The 16,727-nt window shown below is 42.4% G+C and overlaps 2 protein-coding genes and 1 long non-coding RNA gene across 4 annotated transcripts; 2 read left to right on the top strand and 1 right to left on the bottom strand.

Annotated features, from left to right (window-relative positions):
• Positions 1-2,532: 2,532 nt before the first annotated feature.
• On the top strand, positions 2,533-7,669 carry LOC102717428 (cellulose synthase-like protein H1). Of its 2 annotated transcripts, XM_040523652.1 has the most exons (9): positions 2,533-2,942; positions 3,056-3,386; positions 3,861-3,989; positions 4,596-4,715; positions 4,825-5,037; positions 5,366-5,495; positions 5,623-5,807; positions 6,211-6,561; positions 6,891-7,669. In XM_040523652.1, the coding sequence occupies exons 1-9, from the start codon at positions 2,674-2,676 to the stop codon at positions 7,464-7,466; spliced, it is 2,304 nt and encodes a 767-aa protein (XP_040379586.1). In that variant the 5' UTR covers positions 2,533-2,673; the 3' UTR covers positions 7,467-7,669. The 2 variants fall into 2 exon arrangements, with proteins under 2 accessions (XP_040379586.1, XP_040379587.1); XM_040523653.1 differs by lacking the exon at positions 5,623-5,807 and having other exon boundaries at positions 6,239-6,561.
• A 2,778-nt stretch (positions 7,670-10,447) lies between these two features.
• Positions 10,448-12,309, bottom strand: LOC107304045. Its single transcript, XR_001550033.2, has 3 exons — positions 11,687-12,309; positions 11,508-11,593; positions 10,448-10,863 (listed from the first exon to the last, which is right to left on the bottom strand). It is a non-coding gene; the product is annotated as an uncharacterized LOC107304045 (long non-coding RNA).
• Positions 12,310-15,731: 3,422 nt separating this feature from the next.
• LOC102708402 lies at positions 15,732-16,567 on the top strand. Its single transcript, XM_040523201.1, has 3 exons — positions 15,732-15,752; positions 15,835-15,945; positions 16,099-16,567. Exons 1-3 carry the CDS (start codon positions 15,732-15,734, stop codon positions 16,336-16,338), a joined length of 372 nt encoding a protein of 123 aa, XP_040379135.1. The 3' UTR covers positions 16,339-16,567.
• The last annotated feature ends 160 nt before the right edge of the window (positions 16,568-16,727 follow it).

The raw sequence follows: 16,727 nt of genomic DNA on the forward strand, positions 1-16,727 counted from the left end.
CCGGCATGGTAACCTCCGGCGGCCAGCGTGGTTGAGCCGGTGACCGCGCTACCACACGGCTGGTAACCCGGCGCCGTGTCTGCGGCGCTAACCGGGGTGAACATGGGGGTGTCGTCCGAGGTGTATGCCATGCGTACGCTCTGCATTGCTCCCGACGAGTTTCAGACCTAACAATTGCAGCCAAGGTAGGTAGTGAAGAAAGAGGGGAAAAAATATCTGAAAAATAATTTATTTCTTTCTTCAAAATGGAAAACAAGAAGCACACTTTCACACTCTGCCCTATAAACGAAGCTCAGGAGCAGGAAAACATCTCATAAACTCACTCCAGGAGCACACAGAAGAGAAGAACAGCTTCAGAGATTTTGGATACATACCTGCTAGCCCTCACAGATTCTACTTGTTTATATCCTTTTCTCCCCTCTTTGCTGGAGCAGTGGCCTAATTATTTTTGTGGGTTTATAGTTAGTCTTTGTTAGCTTAATTATTTGCAAAGTTGTCAAAACTCGATTCTTTCATACGGTTTTACAACTTTGCGGTCCAATTATAAAGAGTTGCATTGTAGTTTCTATATAGAAACGATTTAACAATTTTTACGCGTATGATTCTATTAAAAAATCTAACATAAATTCGGATTCTGATTTAATATCATGATTTTAACAAGCTTGACTATTTGTAAGAGAACAATCTTGAACTAACATGCAGCGCCTAAAAGTCCATATCAGACTCTATCATTGAACATTCACTTTTGTTGACCATTGGATAGTTGGCCATGTTTAGTTCACCAAAAGAAAATCTTTGGGCGTCATGTTGGACTTCTGATCGGATGTCGGAAGGGGATTTCGGACATGTATGAAAAAACGAATTTCATAGCTCGTCTGAAAACCGCGAGACGAATCTTTTGAGCCTAATTAATTCATCATTAGAATATATAGGTTATCATAGCACTTATGACTAATCATGGATTAATTAGTCTTAATAGATTCGTATCACGTTTTTTCTTCTAATTATGCAATTAGTTTTTTCATCTATGTTTAATGTTCTATTTAGGTGTCCAAACATATTATACGATGTTTTTGGGAAAATTATTTTAGAACCAAATGGGCCCTTAATCAATGGACATCACCGTTTTCTCTCCAATTTCACCTTCTTCCATATCATAAAATCCTAAGTGGAATCTTCTCCTAGACGGTAACGTGAGAGACTACGAAATTGATCATCACATTGACTCGAGAAACTCAGTAAAGAAACAACTCCTTGGATGTAACCTAGCTATTATTCATCTTCCTCAAATCACCCAAATTTTGGTTTACTAAATGTAACTCAACAAAGCTATATATGTTCTTTCTCCATATTATTCTAAATTTTTCTCGCCTTTTGCGAGCATACTTGTCAAACGGCTAAATTACGCTATACTTGAGAAGTACCTTGAATTACCAAAAATTTGCAAATTTTTGGTATCTCAAGATAAGATACTAAATTTTTTATATTAGAAAATATTGTACATCTATATATATATATATATAATTCATCATCCTATATTTCTAAAGTAAAATATCAAAGTAGTTAATTACACCATTTAAAACTATTAAATAGCATGACAAAGATCAAATAATCATTCGTATTTCATCTCCCGAAATTAAAGGGCACAACCAATTGTGTGCCGAGACTAGTACAGTTGATGTGATGGGGAGGTAGTTCCATCGTATCTTTCTTCTTTCATCACAATAGCCCCTGGATGAAGCTACCGTCTCCATCAGATCGAGCACCACATGTCAGATGGACCACAACAGCCCGAGATCTCCTTGCTTTGTTTCCGCATTATTACCGCTCAGTAATTAATAACCGCTCGTCCTCCAGAACCAGGCTAATAATATAGGCCCAGGTGACTAATTAATCTATTAGCTATCTCTCTACTTTAGTATCATTTAGTCCCTAAAAAATAAATAGAAGGAACTAAAAACGAGATAATTATTGGGACTAAAACTTGCTTTCTCCTAACCAAAATTTATACACGTGATACATTTTTAGTTTCTTTTAGTCGCTCCAACCATACAGTAGGGACTAAAGATTTTAGTCTATGACTATTTTTTTTTCCTAGAACTAAATAACCAAACATCATCATAGTCAACAAGCCAATCATAAAACTTTTTACGATCTTTTTATTCAGTCCACTAGTTAGTTTTTCGTAATTAATAGAAGACCTAGTTATCTTTATACTTACTCTTGACACCTCGATGCCATCGATCGAATACGCCAAAAGTCTTGCTCCGTACTACGCGCGTCGATCGATGGGGAGAAACACCACGACGACGCCATACACACGAGGACGGCGAGATAGTCATGCATCACCCAAATGTTAATTACCCTATCGACGATACTGCACCGTCCGTCCTGATGATCTCGACCGATCTACCACGCGCGCGGCCAGCATACAGTTCATCAATAATGGGAGACACGACACGCCACCGGCCGGCCGGCGACCGACCATAAATTCCATGGCTGTCGCGCGCTGCGCGTGGATGCTGACATTGATGGAGGTTTCAAGCTTTTGACGACTCGGTCCGATCGATCTTCTGCAACCTCCTGGCCGCCGGTGTATATGACAGTATAAGCTACGGAGAGAGTGGCGTGCGTGAGCGATCGAGCTGATCGAGGAGAGGCAAATCGGCAATAATGGCGGCCGCGGTGGTCGGCGGCGGGATGAGGAGGAAGCTGCAGGAGAGAGTGCCGCTCCGGCGCACGGCGCTGCTGGCGGACTTCGTCGTCCTCTTCCTCTTCGTCGCGCTCCTGGCCCGCCGCGTCGCCGGGCTCGACGGCGGCGGCGCGGCGTGGCGGGTGGCGCTCGCCTGCGAGGCGTGGTTCGCGTTCGTGTGGCTGCTCAACATGAACGCCAAGTGGAACCCCGTCCGGTTCGACACGTACCCGGAGAACCTCGCCGAAAGGTGATCGTCGCCGTCGCCGTCGATCGCCATCGCAAGCTCAGGCCGTCCTAGAAATTCGTCAAGATCGAAGGCTGTGGTTTTGACGACGTGCGCTTGGTGTTGATTAATATTAGGATCGACGAGCTGCTGGCGGTGGACATGTTCGTAACGACGGCGGACCCGGTGCTGGAGCCGCCGATGGTCACGGTCAACACGGTGCTCTCGCTGCTCGCCGTCGACTACCCGGCCGCCGACGAGAAGCTGGCGTGCTACGTCCACGACGACGCGTGCTCGCCGCTGACGTGCTACGCGCTGAGGGAGGCCGCCAGCTTCGCCAGGCTGTGGGTACCCTTCTGCCGGCGGCACGGCGTCGCCGTCAGGGCCCCCTTCCGGTACTTCTCCTCCACGCCGGAGCTCGGCACGGCCGGTGGCAACGAGTTCCTGGACGATTGGGCATTCATCAAGGTTAGCTAGCATCCATTAATGGACGAATGCTAATCGCTAAAGACGAAAATATTCTAAACTTTCCAGAAGACTTTCTCCCATCTATTATCTATTGTATTTTATCTAAATAGTTATAAAAAAATTGAACCAATTTATAAAGATAGATTAATACTACTAAATATATAACTCCACATATACAAGTTCAAATATTACTTCTATAATCTATAACAAAAATAACAAATATGACCGTGAGCATATACTATTCATTGAATAGTTTAATTTGTTATTTTCGTTACTGATGGTAGAAGTTATATTTGGTCGTTACTGATGGTAGAAGTTATATTTGAACTTGCATGTACAGTGATATATATTATATTGATATATTTTCATAAGTTTTTTTTAAAAAATTTCCATGACCATCTAGATAGCACGTATCCCTGAGAGTTTAGCTAATCTTTCGGTACACCTCACTTGCTTGTGTTGAATTCCTTCCAGCGTGAGTACGAGAAGTTAGTCCGCCGCGTCGAGGACGCCGACGAGAGCACCCTTCTCCGGCAAGGCGACGGCGAGTTCTTCGCCGAGTTCATGGACGTCGAGAGGACGAACCACCCTGCCATCGTCAAGGTCGCGATCCCCTAGCGATATATATACGCATTGCTTCGAAACCAGGGCTTTAGTATTTCGAAATGCATGCCTGAAAGAAAAATATTGTTGTGTGCACCCTTAGTTGTGATAGAGGTATAACTTCATTAATTTCTCCAAGAGAAAAATCTATTAAGTACCAAAATTCCAAAAAAATATATTTCTAAAATGAGGGCTTTTGGATGAAAATGTGAACGCTTTTTCTTTGGTTGCAAATTCACTATAGGGATGATTGTTTGGCCACCAATTTACAAAGAAAAATTAATTTGTCAATAGAACTTTCGTATATGTATTCTTAGCGATCTGGGCAAAAAAAAATTGGTGAAGAAAAATCACAAAATCAATTCCAAATTTAAAGTTAAAAATTTAAATTTTAGCTTATAAGTATTAGCATAAGCAAAGAGATGGGAGTGTATAACTTCATATTTTGGCCGATATATTATATCCTACCGATGAATCCGAAATTTTGTGAATTGTGGAAATTTAGGTCCGAGATATATTCTAAACCACACCCAAAACTATACGTGTTTTAGAAAAAAAATAACATATATAATTTTACCTCTTCTTGACTCTCTACTGGGTTTCCAGATTCTATGGGATAACAGCAAGAGCAGGGCAGGAGAAAGGTTCCCTCATCTCATATACGTCTCAAGGGAGAAGAGCCCTAGCCACCACCATTACTACAAGGCCGGCGCCATGAACGTCCTCGTCAGTAATACTAACATTGATATATATAGCTCCACCACTCATAAGTTTTTCGATAAGTACACTAATTAACCATGCGATCGATTAATTCTCCCATTCCATGCATGTGCAGGCTAGGGTGTCAGCTGTGATGACCAATGCGCCCATCACGCTAAATGTGGACTGCGACATGTTTGCAAACAATCCCCAGGTTGTCCTGCATGCCATGTGTGTGCTGCTAGGGTTCGACGACGAGATCTACAGTGGGTTTGTTCAGGCACCGCGGAAACTCTATGGCACCCTCAAGGATGATCCTTTTGGAACCCAACAGGAGGTCATTTACAAGGTACGTACATGCATATGGATAGTTCTCGCTTATACATCTACCAATGTATCACTTCTGTTTCACGATATAAGATTTTTACACTGAAAAAAAATAGTAACTTGAGATAATTTTTTAAAAGATATTAAAAAAAATTCAGTATATAAGCAATATATATTAATTAATAGATGAATCTAAGCACAAACAAAATGTCTTACGACGTAGGACATAGGGACTACTTATCATGATATAAATTCCATATCTCGATTCTTGTAGTGAATGCTTGAAGATTGTGTAATCTGGTCCATATTGGTAGTCAGCTAAAAGTATACCGATATCTTACGTTGTTCAGACACTTGGAAGTGGGATGGCAGGGATTTGGTGCACTTTTTATAATGGATCGGGATGTTTTCACCGTAGGAAAGCCATTTACGGCGCGACACCGAACTCCAGTATTGGGGCAAGGAGAGAAGGCACCACAGGTGAATTTGGGCATACATTTTTTTTACAAAACAATTTTCATATAAATTGACGTGATTCTTAGGAGAGCATTAATTAGTTTTGTCGCCCCATACAATTTAGTCGTTCAAATTATACACGATTCTTCAGATTCACTGCCTCCAAAGGAGTTTGAAAACAAGTTTGGAAGTTCAGAGGAGTTGAAAGAATCGATTACCAGCATCCTTTCTGGGAACCTGCCCGTTGAGCCGATAGTAGATATATCATGTCGAGTTGAGGCTGCAAAGGAGGTTGCTACCTGCAAGTATGAGAGTGGCACACGTTGGGGTCGGGAGGTATAGACAACTTCCCATTGCCATATTTTTTTTAGGGCTTTTTTAACGTATTTAAAAAAAATATCTTAAGATACTACATTTTTTATATAAAAATCAATATTTTAAGGTACAATGTATCTTGAGGTATCAGAATTTTACGCTAAAATTTTATTAGCTTAAAATACTTTTTAAATATAGTAAAAAAATCTCCTTTTAAATGTGTTTTTACCATCTTTAAGAATTACATTGAGATATCAAAAATTTTAGTGCATATCATACAAAGCTACTAAACTTCACACTATATACCTTGAGTTTTTCTTTTAAGGATAGTAAAAAAAAAACTCTTCTTTTTCTCCTGCCTGACGTAAAGCATGATTCTTAACAAGTTCCATTGTAATTTGCATATATATATATATATGATCAGGTTGGTTGGGTGTATGGATCAATGACAGAGGACATACTGACCGGGCAACGGATCCACGCGGCGGGTTGGCGATCCGTACTGTTGGAAACCGAGCCACCGGCATTCATGTGTGCTGCACCGATCGGAGGGCCAGCCTGCCTAACCCAGTTCAAGAGATGGGCGACGGGTTTGTTTGAGATCATCATCAGCCGGAATAACCCAATCCTCATGACAGTATTCAGGCGCCTTCGGTTACGGCAGTGCCTTTCTTACTTGAGCATTTACGCGTGGCCTGTAAGGGGATTTATTGAGCTATGCTATGCACTGCTGCCACCTTACTGCATACTTACGAATCAATCCTTCTTGCCAAAGGTAATATATTTCTCTACTTGCGTTAATAATTGACAATGCTAATTTTAATTATTTTGCCTTCTTAGTACAAAGATTTGCAAAACTGCTTGTGTGTATTTATGAACATCTTTCCAGTACTTCGATTGGGAGTGGAGAAGTGTTTTGTACATATGAAGATTAATTTTACCGTTCTTGAATAGGTACCAAGAGGTATTAAAATTTTAGTGTAAAAATTAGCACCTCCTAATACCTAAGGTACAAAATTTACATAGAAAAAAGTGCTACCTTCCGTTAACTTCTCAAAGACCGTAAAATTGCTCATATATTAATTAACTACTACACTTTTGTAGGCACCACAGGATGTTTTCGGCATCCCATTAGCATTATTCTTGACCTACAACACATACAGCTACATGGAGTACAAGAAATGCGGGCTCTCTGTGCATGCCTGGTGGAATAACCACAAAATGCAACGCATCACCTCTGCCTCCGCCTGGCTACTAGGGTTTCTCACGGTGCTCCTCAAGACGGTTGGCCTCTCCGAGGCCGTGTTCGAGGTCACCCCCAAGGAGAAGATCACATCCGATGGCAATGGCGGCGGCAACGACGATGATGACGATGACAAGGTTGATCTTGATCTAGGGAGATTCACCTTTGACGCATCACCGGTGTTCATCCCGGTGACAGCACTGGCGATGCTAAACATCCTTGCAGTCGCTGCTGGAGCATGGAGGGCATGTTTTGGGACAGCACAGGATGACCTCCCTGGTGTTAGTGAATTCATGGCTTGTGGGTGGATGCTACTGTGCTTCTTGCCGTTTGTGAGGGGGCTAGTGGGCAAGGGAAGGTATGGGATCCCCTGGAGTGTCAAGCTGAAGGCTAGCTTACTGGTTGCTATGTTTGTGCTCTTGTGCAGAGGAAAATAATTTCAGCATCCAAACCATCCTCTTGGCTCATTGGTACCATGGAACATTTGATATGTATGGGATCAACCGTAGACCCACGTTAGGGGGTAATTGTTTGGCTTAGTCACGGAAAAAAGCCAAACGAGATATTTGTAAATAAAAAATTCATAAACATGTACTTAACGATTTGAAAGGTAAGGCTAGAAAATAAACTACGATGAAAATACCTCAAAGTCTACTGTGAATTTAAGATTGAAAATTTAAATTTTGACTTATAAACATAAGCAGAAATGAAAATATGTGACTCTTATTTAACAAACCCTGTATGTAACTCCATTCAGCAGACAACGATGCGTGATAAAGACAACAGGTTTCACCACTCAGTGGTGTACTTCACAAACTTTAACGAAATTCTATAAATGATAATAGTTCAACGGTAAATTAAAAGCTTAAGTCTTAGCTTGTCATAATACTTTTGATAGAAGATGCAGTTTATTAGAAAATGATATTTTTTACCCAGTCTCTATATCCAACCGGATATATGCAATATTTTTATATTAGGAACTTAGCTCGTTATAGAAGATGCATGAAAGAACAATTTGGATTATCAGTAAACTAATTACTCGTAAAGGATCAAGTACTTATTGTTCTCACTCTAACTTCAACAGAACATAGTTCAAAGCCAACAATTGAAGGAAAGATTGATTCCTTGTTCCAATTTTTTGCACGCTTCAGTCTTTGATGTGTGGCATTTCTAAACAATTGAGAATTCATACATGAGCATGCACTCGTTGTTGAGCAAGGGGCTCTATACTTGATGAAACAGACTGTGACTCAAAATATTCTCACAAAAATGCCATCTTGATTTTGAGGATGTTTTCATTAGTAGACTGGTCACTCGGTCTTTCTAGATTTGCAGGAGCGAGTGATTCGTTTGATTTGTAATGAGGCACACCATGCACATAACTGCTTATGGTGTTTGCCCAATTTCCTTGATGTTTTTTATGTGAGATTTTTTTATCATTCTTGAAAAGTACTCTAAGATATTAAAAATATGTAGTATCTTAGTGTATTTTTTGAAAGATGATAAAAAAGCTCTTCTTACGTTGTTTCAAGAATCTGCAACAAAATTGCTTGACAGGTGTACTGTGCCATCATTTATTGGGAAATTTCCCATATATGCAATACTTGTGAGAGTTAAATTAGCAAGCTATAGATTTGTGTATAGTCCATTGGGATTGAGATCCAGCGCAGACCTAATGCCAGCTACATGTTAAGGACTACACGCAATCTCAACCGTTTATTTTTTCAATGAAAGGCTACTATCAGATGCTACAGTTCCCCCGCAACAGTACCAGGATCAATCGCAGTTGGAACCACCGGAAAGTGGGGCAAAAAACATATAGTATAAGTAGTCCATCAAAAATCAACCCAACATAGTAGAGATGGAGCCTGGTGGAGCCGGGCTCGGTGGGGCGTCGTCCCAGCCTCAGAGGAGTCTGTGTGGCGTGGGGAACGCCGCTAGAGGAAGGCCAGAGGTGCTGATGCCGGTCCCGGAGGAAGACGCCGGGGTGGATTTGTTGAAGAACGACGCTGTGTTGCGCCTCGCCGCCATGGTGAAGGCCGGCGCCGGCAGCCTGTTGAGGTCGAAGACCTCACCGGCGGGGGGGGGGGGGGGGGGGTCTCCTCTGTGGTGAAAGCGGAAGACGATGCGGCGTCGCGGTGGTTCCTCGGTGGTTGGCGTTGGCGTCGGGAGACGCTCGGAGGAAGTGGCTTCGCCGTGATCTGCCGTGGGCAGTGGTGCAGAAGGACGCCACACCTGATTGCTGCTGTGGACAAGGCCATTCATGTACGGTGGGGTGGCCGTTGCCGTGGAGCCCGATGAAGTGTCGTCGTCAGCAATAGGTGGTGGGGGGTGTTCCAAGGTGGCGGAAGACGCTGAGGCGTCTGTTCTGTTGGTTTCACGCCGGCACGTCGAAGCTGTTCTGATGATTTCCGTGGGTGACACCAAGACGACGGCCTCTGCGACGACCACAGCGAGGGCCATGACGATGTCCAGGGCATCCAACAGGATGACATCTAGGGCGTCTAAATCGGCGAAGACCACGGCGGCCAAACTGGCGACGACTGAAGTTGCGGTGGATGTCGCGAAGGGGACGGAGTCACCGTCCATTCTGTGCAACAAGACTGAAGAACAAGACTAATTGTGAGTTTTCCATGCTTACCGATGAAAAACGTTTCTCTATGTGCCTTCTATTGCTCTCTGTGTGTAGAGATCGTGCTGATAACGTGTTTTGAAGTGTGTTGTGAAGTGGATGGTGAAAGTGAAAAATGAGAACGAACAGTGTTTTATTGATGGTGACAGTATAACTTATAGGGGACCAAAGGGTGGGACCCATGCCCGTACGGACGCGCCCCCTGAATGGTTGGTTACTGTCTAACAAATAATCTACTAATTATAATTGTTAATTTAATTGATCACTAATCTTCAGTTTGTAACAAAATCCAATCCAATAGCAAGCAAAACTCAGCCCATATATATATCCTGACTTTTGGTAGCGGCCAACCCCTTTTTTCTTGTCTTTTGCGTATGCTTTGCGTGGATTACACAATTCTAGTGGGAATTGTGTGATGGAGGGATTTCTTGGGAGTGAGTGGGTGGATGTACAGCATTCATACATCTTCGGTTCTTGTTTGGCTCATGCGTAGAATCTTCCCCAGGGAAAACACCACCAGGAAGGGATGGGAGTGGATCCCCTCCCTCCACCCTTCTGCCCACGGACGGGCGGTGTGCGTAGGCCGGCGGGAGACAAGCGTATCCTTGCATGTTCATGGCTCATATTTAAATTATAGCTCCCAAACACTTCCTTAAACACATCCTAAAAATTATAAAATAATATAAAAGACTGCAAATAGCTGCAAACTCAAAAAAAAAATCCAGATTTTCCTTTTAAAATAAAAATAAGAAAATGACCAAAAAAATTTGCAAAATTAATGAGGTAAACTGGTAATCATTAAAATAGTCTAGAAAATATTTGCAACTAACATTAGAAGTTTACAACTAACCATAAATATTACAAAATAGAATTACATTAACTGAATCCAAATTACTAATATTTGAGCTTGATTGACTCAAGAGTGCTCTCTACTAAGGCTAGTCTCAATGAATGTTTCATAATGGTGTCATGCACATTAAATAGGGTCACATCAATAAAATTGCTGACTTGCAGGGTCATTAAATGAGAGAGTTTCATGAGATGAGAGAGGAATTTCATCCCTATAAAACTCATTTAGCTCGGTTAGCTAGTTTACAGTCTTGATAACTATACCATAAGACCGACCTAACAAAAAAATGTGTTGGTCCAAAGCAACACATTCCTGGTATAGCAAATAAAAGGGCGTGTGTACACCATACAAACTGCACCATCAAAGAAATGGCAGTCAGAATAATCATTTTAGTTTTCTAGTAAAAATGTATGTCCTACAATAATATAATCCATATGCATTGTCATAAATGTACATACAATGCCTGATTGACAGGAAAAATATCTATTCCAAGTGCAACCATGTGAAATATAAATGTACAGGATTAATGATCTTAAGTAAAATTCAAAATAAAGGAATGGCATAAAGCTCTCTGTCAATAAGGTGACACTTAAATTGCCTATTATGATTTTCTTAGAAAGAAAAGGAAAATAGCAGCCTATTAGCTAAGAATTTTATCATGTAATAATTTACCAACTCCTATCAGATATTGATTTACAGTTTACACACGTAATGAAACTTGCCCGCTGAACCTAGGCAACTTGTGTACTAGAAACTGCTCCAAAGAATCGTGTTAATTCTCCAACTAGTCAACAAGATTAGAGTAATAGTACACTTGTACGTCTTTGATGTAATACATGTTCCTAGTTTCGCACAATTTACACAAGATATCAGTGCATCTGCAATCATCCTACGCTTCCCTAGACTGATGCCAGAACATGCCAATCAAGAAACGAGGGTTTTACTTTGATGGAGCAAGAACACAGGAAGGGGAATTCCCAAATTGAGGAACCTTACCCAACGCAGTGCAGCCCTAAATTATCAAACCGTGGACCAAGCTCTCGAATCAACACCTCTCCTCATGGCAGAAAAGCATAAAGAAGCTAGGATTCGATGGCCAAGAACGTCATATAAGCCACTATACGCCATTTGCGCACGGGGATCGAATTGAGAGGGAAGAGTTGGGCGGACCGTACCTGGAGCTGCACGATCGGAAAGGTCCCGTGCTCCACACCTACCTCCTCCCCCACTGCCGCCGCCGCCACCACACCCGTCGATGTACCTAGCCCGCTGCTCGACCGATGGATGTGGAAGGAGAGGCGGCACGGCCGGCGGACATGGAGGGAGGTCAGGCGGCGCCGACGAGCATAGAAGGGGGTGACGACATCGACGGAGGTCGAGGGGGTGGCGGCGCTGGTCGAAGATTTTTTCTCGCGGCATCCTCGTGCTTTTTTCTCGCGGCGTCGATGGTGGAATTCCACCGGACAAAGCAGTGGCGTGATTTCTAGGGTTGGCAACGGGGTGAGACGGGGACGGGGAGTGCTAGAACGCCCCCGGCCCCGCCGGATCCCCGCCCCCGAACGGGGCCCCGATGCCCCCCGAGAGAGAATTGCAGAGACAGAGGGAGGCACGCACCGTCGCCGTTCGTCGGAGGGAGTGAAGACGTCAGCCGACTCGCCGCCCCGCGGCCGCAGCCCTGCCGCCGTGCCACCCCGTGGCCACCGCCTTCTGGCCACCGCCGACGCGCCGACTCCTGGCCACCGCCGACGCGCCACCGCAACTCCTCCGCGTTACTGCTCCCGGTGGTGAGGTCGTGAGGGAGAGAGAGGGGGGAGAGTGAAATGGATACCTAGGGTTACTTTTGGGCTTTAGATATTGGGCTGGACCTTTACATTTTAAAGTTTATTAGACATCCTCGGGTCCCCGCGGGGATCCCCGTGCGTCTAAACCATTCCCTGCCTCGCCAAAACCGGGGCCCCGGCCCCGGATCCCTGCAGGGCTGAAACATCCCCCGCCCCCGCCCCCACCGAGCGTGGCCCCGGGCCCGCGGCGGAAATTGCTAACCCTAGTGATTTCTCTATGGTTTAAGGTGTAATACTTCCTGGGCCTTGAGAAATGGATTTTTTTGTGATCCAAGGATTTGTCCCTCTCGTGGTGGGCTTCCCCTTCTGAGCCGAGAAATAGGTAGGTATACTGGCCTTTTACACACGTGCCAAACAAGGCCTCATGGGGTTTTGATTTGGATGTTATTTAATTGGTGGAAAAAGTCTACCATAGGTCCATAAACTTAAAGTCGAGTTTTTTTTCATCCCTTAACCGTAATACTAGAAATATGTACCCCTAAACTCATAAAATTCATCCAAAAAATGTCCCTCAGCAGTATTGACCTATTTTTTTTGACCGATTTTGCTGACGTGGCGGCCGATGGGTTCCACACGTCAGCAAAACCGGTCAAAAAGTAAGTCAATACTGCTGAGGGACCTTTTTAAACGGATTTTATGAGTTTAGGGGTACACATTTATGTTATTGCGGTTAAGAGAAAAAACTCACATTTAAGTTTAGAGACCTCCAGTGGACTTATTCCTTAATTGGTTGCATCTTCGTGGGCTTTTATATTGCAAGCGTGACTCGTGTAGGAGAAGCATCAGGACTCGAACATTGGACAGGCGACGTACGCAAATTAGAGGTTTAGTAGAGATCTCTATGTATATCTCTACTATTTGAAATATAAATATGATATATCCATATAAGCAAGTTACAGGAAACAGTCCAGTGAGCAGAAGCAGAGCGATCACTCGGCAAAATAAGAAAAGGCAGAGTAATCTCTCTAATTAGGAACACAGAAGATATTCCTTCCATCGAATCCATCACACGGTTCAGATAGAACAAGAGACCAAGTAGTAGCAAACCTGCCATGTAATTATAGAAAGGTGAGGTTAACAGAAAGGGGTATGAGATGGTTAACTTTTTTTCCCTGGAAAAAAGAATCCAGCGAATGAGCAGAAGCAGAGCAATCACTCGGCAAAAAAAAACAGAGTAATCTCATGGTTTGCTGACAAAAACAGTTACAAAATTATTTGAATATTTAAATTTAAATTTGTGTGGTTTGTCAACAATAATCGCGATAATCAGCGTTAACGTTCCTCCACCCAGGAGCGGTTTCATGCACCTCCACGGTAAATGAAACCCTGGTTCAGATACAACGAGAGACCAAGTAGTAGCAAGCCTGCCATGTAACTATGGAAAGGTGAGGTTAGCAGAAAGGGGTATGAGATGGTTAAATTCTTTTTCCTGGAAAAAAGAATCCAACAAATGAGCAGAAGCAGAGTAATCTCTCTAGTTAGGAACATAGAACATATCTCCTAGGTTTATAGGAAACAAACCTTCAAGGGAAAAGAAATAACCATATTCAGACATCAGATTCTACTAAAAACCGTTGCGAGGGTTGCAGTTAGTTTCTTCCTCCAGCATGAGAAGCTTCACTTGTTACTGGATATATTCAAGCGAAATATGCAGTGCAAACGAAAATTTTCCTTACTGGAAGGAACAAGCTGCATGGGCTCAAATATTTCCTAATTGATGCACCTGTGCAATTAAGTACATAATAACACCCACATAAACTTGGAATCGATGCATGTAGCTCAACGATAACGATTCACAGATTTAGCAGATTAAATGCAACAGCCGGTGAGGCACACATCCATATTACATACAGCTGCTGCTTGTCTCAAACGCATACCACACACAACCAAGGTGGACGCATGCAAGCTAAGCTAGCACACACAACCATCTGCTCCATCCAGAGTTTGTTCAGAATCTTGACATACACACAGCAAAGCAAGCGATCTCACACACTGTCGCAGCCATGTAGATGCTCGCAGGAACACATGACTGCTTCTTCTTTATTATTGTTTCAAACATACATCAAATCATCATCAAGCCACACACACGAGCATCCGAGTATCCACACCCAGACTAAAACTCGGTCATCAAGACACACACTCAAACTCACAAACTCAATCATCCATCGGCCGTCAGCTGGTCTGTGCATCCACGCACAAACACAGGACGCTTATTATTTATTCGAGAGGGTAAGGTTTTTCCTTTCCTCTCCAACCATCCCACGGCCGATTTTTTTCCTGGAGGGCTTATTACTATATTCCATGAAAATGATTCAAAATTGCAATTTTGACAACCCAAACAGCGCCGTTTCTCTCCATTGAATTGAGATGAATTGTGTTATGTTATGTGATTTCTCATGGATGACTTAGTATATTCCATGCTAAAGTGTGAAGAGTGAGGCACTCAGGCTGAATCTTCTAATTAGGGTTGCCCGCTAACAATGTAGTTATCTTGTTTTCAGTAGAGTACGTTGCTAGGATGGACACCTCGGTGTTAGAATTGAAGTTTGAATCTTATCTTTTAACTGATTGGCAATTGGGTGTGGCATGGATAGAAGCTTGATGGTGTTGTGTCTAATTGAGAAATGTGCTCTTTTCATATGCCACGGTAGATATCCATGCCGGTTTTGTTGATTGTGAAAAATATCAGCTACATCCTGCTCTGCCTTTTTATTTAGACACCCCACTTAATGTAGGCTTTATTTGATTTCTACTGCCATGAATAACTTTTTTTTCACATTGTATTTGGAATGATTATTTACTTCCATGTCTTTTGTACATGATAGCCTTGCTTATCCACCAGTTTTACGGCTGCACATAGTTATGCCGCCAGATACCCTGTTTTGTTTAGCTTCACAACACAGATAAGTAGGATTTAGTTGTTGGAGAAGAAGTGAAGATAGTTGTGGTAAAATTGTGGAAGGCTTACCTTACCTTTTACATGCTCAACTTTGAAATAATGCTGGTTATTTAAATAGGGATTTATTAGCAACACGATCCAAGGATAATTCCTAATAGATAACACAATAAAACTAGCAAACATGATAACTAATAGCTGGCCAGTCGGTGTGGTTGTTGACTTGCTTCCTATACATACTTCTGGTGGGCCATAATGCATTTCCTTGTAGAAGACAATCTGGGGTAAGCAAATAAAAGGGTTTAGATGGATTTTTCATAGGAACAGAAGACCACATTTTCCATAGTTTTAGTGCCGGTAAGGGCTAAGCTCACTGACCCTAATTCCATCATAGAGATTGTTAAGTCCTCTTAGTACTAAGCTCCTCAAATGTCTGTAAATGTTGTGAAAGCAATGCTTTCCAGGTAGCCTTTTGGGTTATCCATGGTGATAACATTGACCATTGTCATTCATGCATTCATTAGTTGAACAATGATCATACTGTATTCATCTACACAAATACTTACATATTAATTATTTTTTTCAGGTTAAAGGTAAGAAGGAAAAGCTTCAGAAGCAGCCAGAACAAATCATTCTATCAGAGGTTCGTCAAATGGTTCAGCAGATGGAAGCCCTCAATCAGCAGCTTGAAGAAACTGTAAGATATCCAACCAGAAAATAAAATTACCCAGTCAATGTCTCAATGCCTTCCTAAGAATGTGTACTGTGGTTTTGAAGAACAACCCCTTCCCTTTCCTTTTTGGTTTATGATCCTATAACATGCTAACTTGTTCTCCATCCTAAATCGCAGGAAACTGCCATAGATGAATATTTCAAACCAATTGATAAGAGCGCTCAGATTATAATGGACATGCAACTGGACAAAGAAGAGACACAAGCGAAGGAGATGGCAAAAATAATGAAAGAGCAAATAGCAATGCAAAGAGAAATTGCAAGCAAGAGAGCTCAAGCCACTTTCATAAGGTCTAAAGATGCCCAACAGAGTGAAAAGGTGGCTGAATGTTCTCCAAAGGAAGATGCCATAAAATAATCACCGGTCATTTTTCCCTTGTCTTTTCTGTAAACAAGTATTGCAAGTGGATTTTTTACAAAGACTTGCTGGGCTAGGCAATAAGTATGGACCCCATGGTAGTACAGTTTCCATATTTTGTCACTAACAAGAGGCTATCCTTTTCCCGGGCAGAGCTCGGAATAGTGCGCTTTATTAACCAAGACTGAAATCATGGAAAAATTGCCCAATGTGATTTTTGCCTATGAAATCCAAATAAATAAATAAATCCAGTATGCATATCCAGAGTCTTAATGTTTGCTAGAATGTGCCATTTTTACTCTGGACTTGCTCTTTGTATATTCTTAGGGGTTGCTGTATTAGCGTGAATGGCGTATGAGATATGGTCTTGAATGGGCAGATCAGTTTTG

The sequence above is a fragment of the Oryza brachyantha genome, chromosome 4, assembly GCF_000231095.2.
Source record: "Oryza brachyantha chromosome 4, ObraRS2, whole genome shotgun sequence".
In the NCBI taxonomy this organism is placed as follows: Eukaryota; Viridiplantae; Streptophyta; class Magnoliopsida; order Poales; family Poaceae; genus Oryza; species Oryza brachyantha.

Bases quoted from the DNA above. Each gene is read 5' to 3' on its own strand.
- LOC102717428 (XM_040523652.1), top strand. From the start codon at position 2,674: ATGGCGGCCGCGGTGGTCGGCGGCGGGATGAGGAGGAAGCTGCAGGAG. The intron at 5,496-5,622 runs GTGAATTTGGGC...ACGATTCTTCAG, and splicing joins AAGGAGAGAAGGCACCACAG to ATTCACTGCCTCCAAAGGAG. The intron at 6,562-6,890 runs GTAATATATTTC...ACACTTTTGTAG, and splicing joins ATCAATCCTTCTTGCCAAAG to GCACCACAGGATGTTTTCGG.
- LOC102708402 (XM_040523201.1), top strand. From the start codon at position 15,732: ATGGTGATAACATTGACCATT. The intron at 15,753-15,834 runs GTCATTCATGCA...TATTTTTTTCAG, and splicing joins TGGTGATAACATTGACCATT to GTTAAAGGTAAGAAGGAAAA. The intron at 15,946-16,098 runs GTAAGATATCCA...CCTAAATCGCAG, and splicing joins ATCAGCAGCTTGAAGAAACT to GAAACTGCCATAGATGAATA.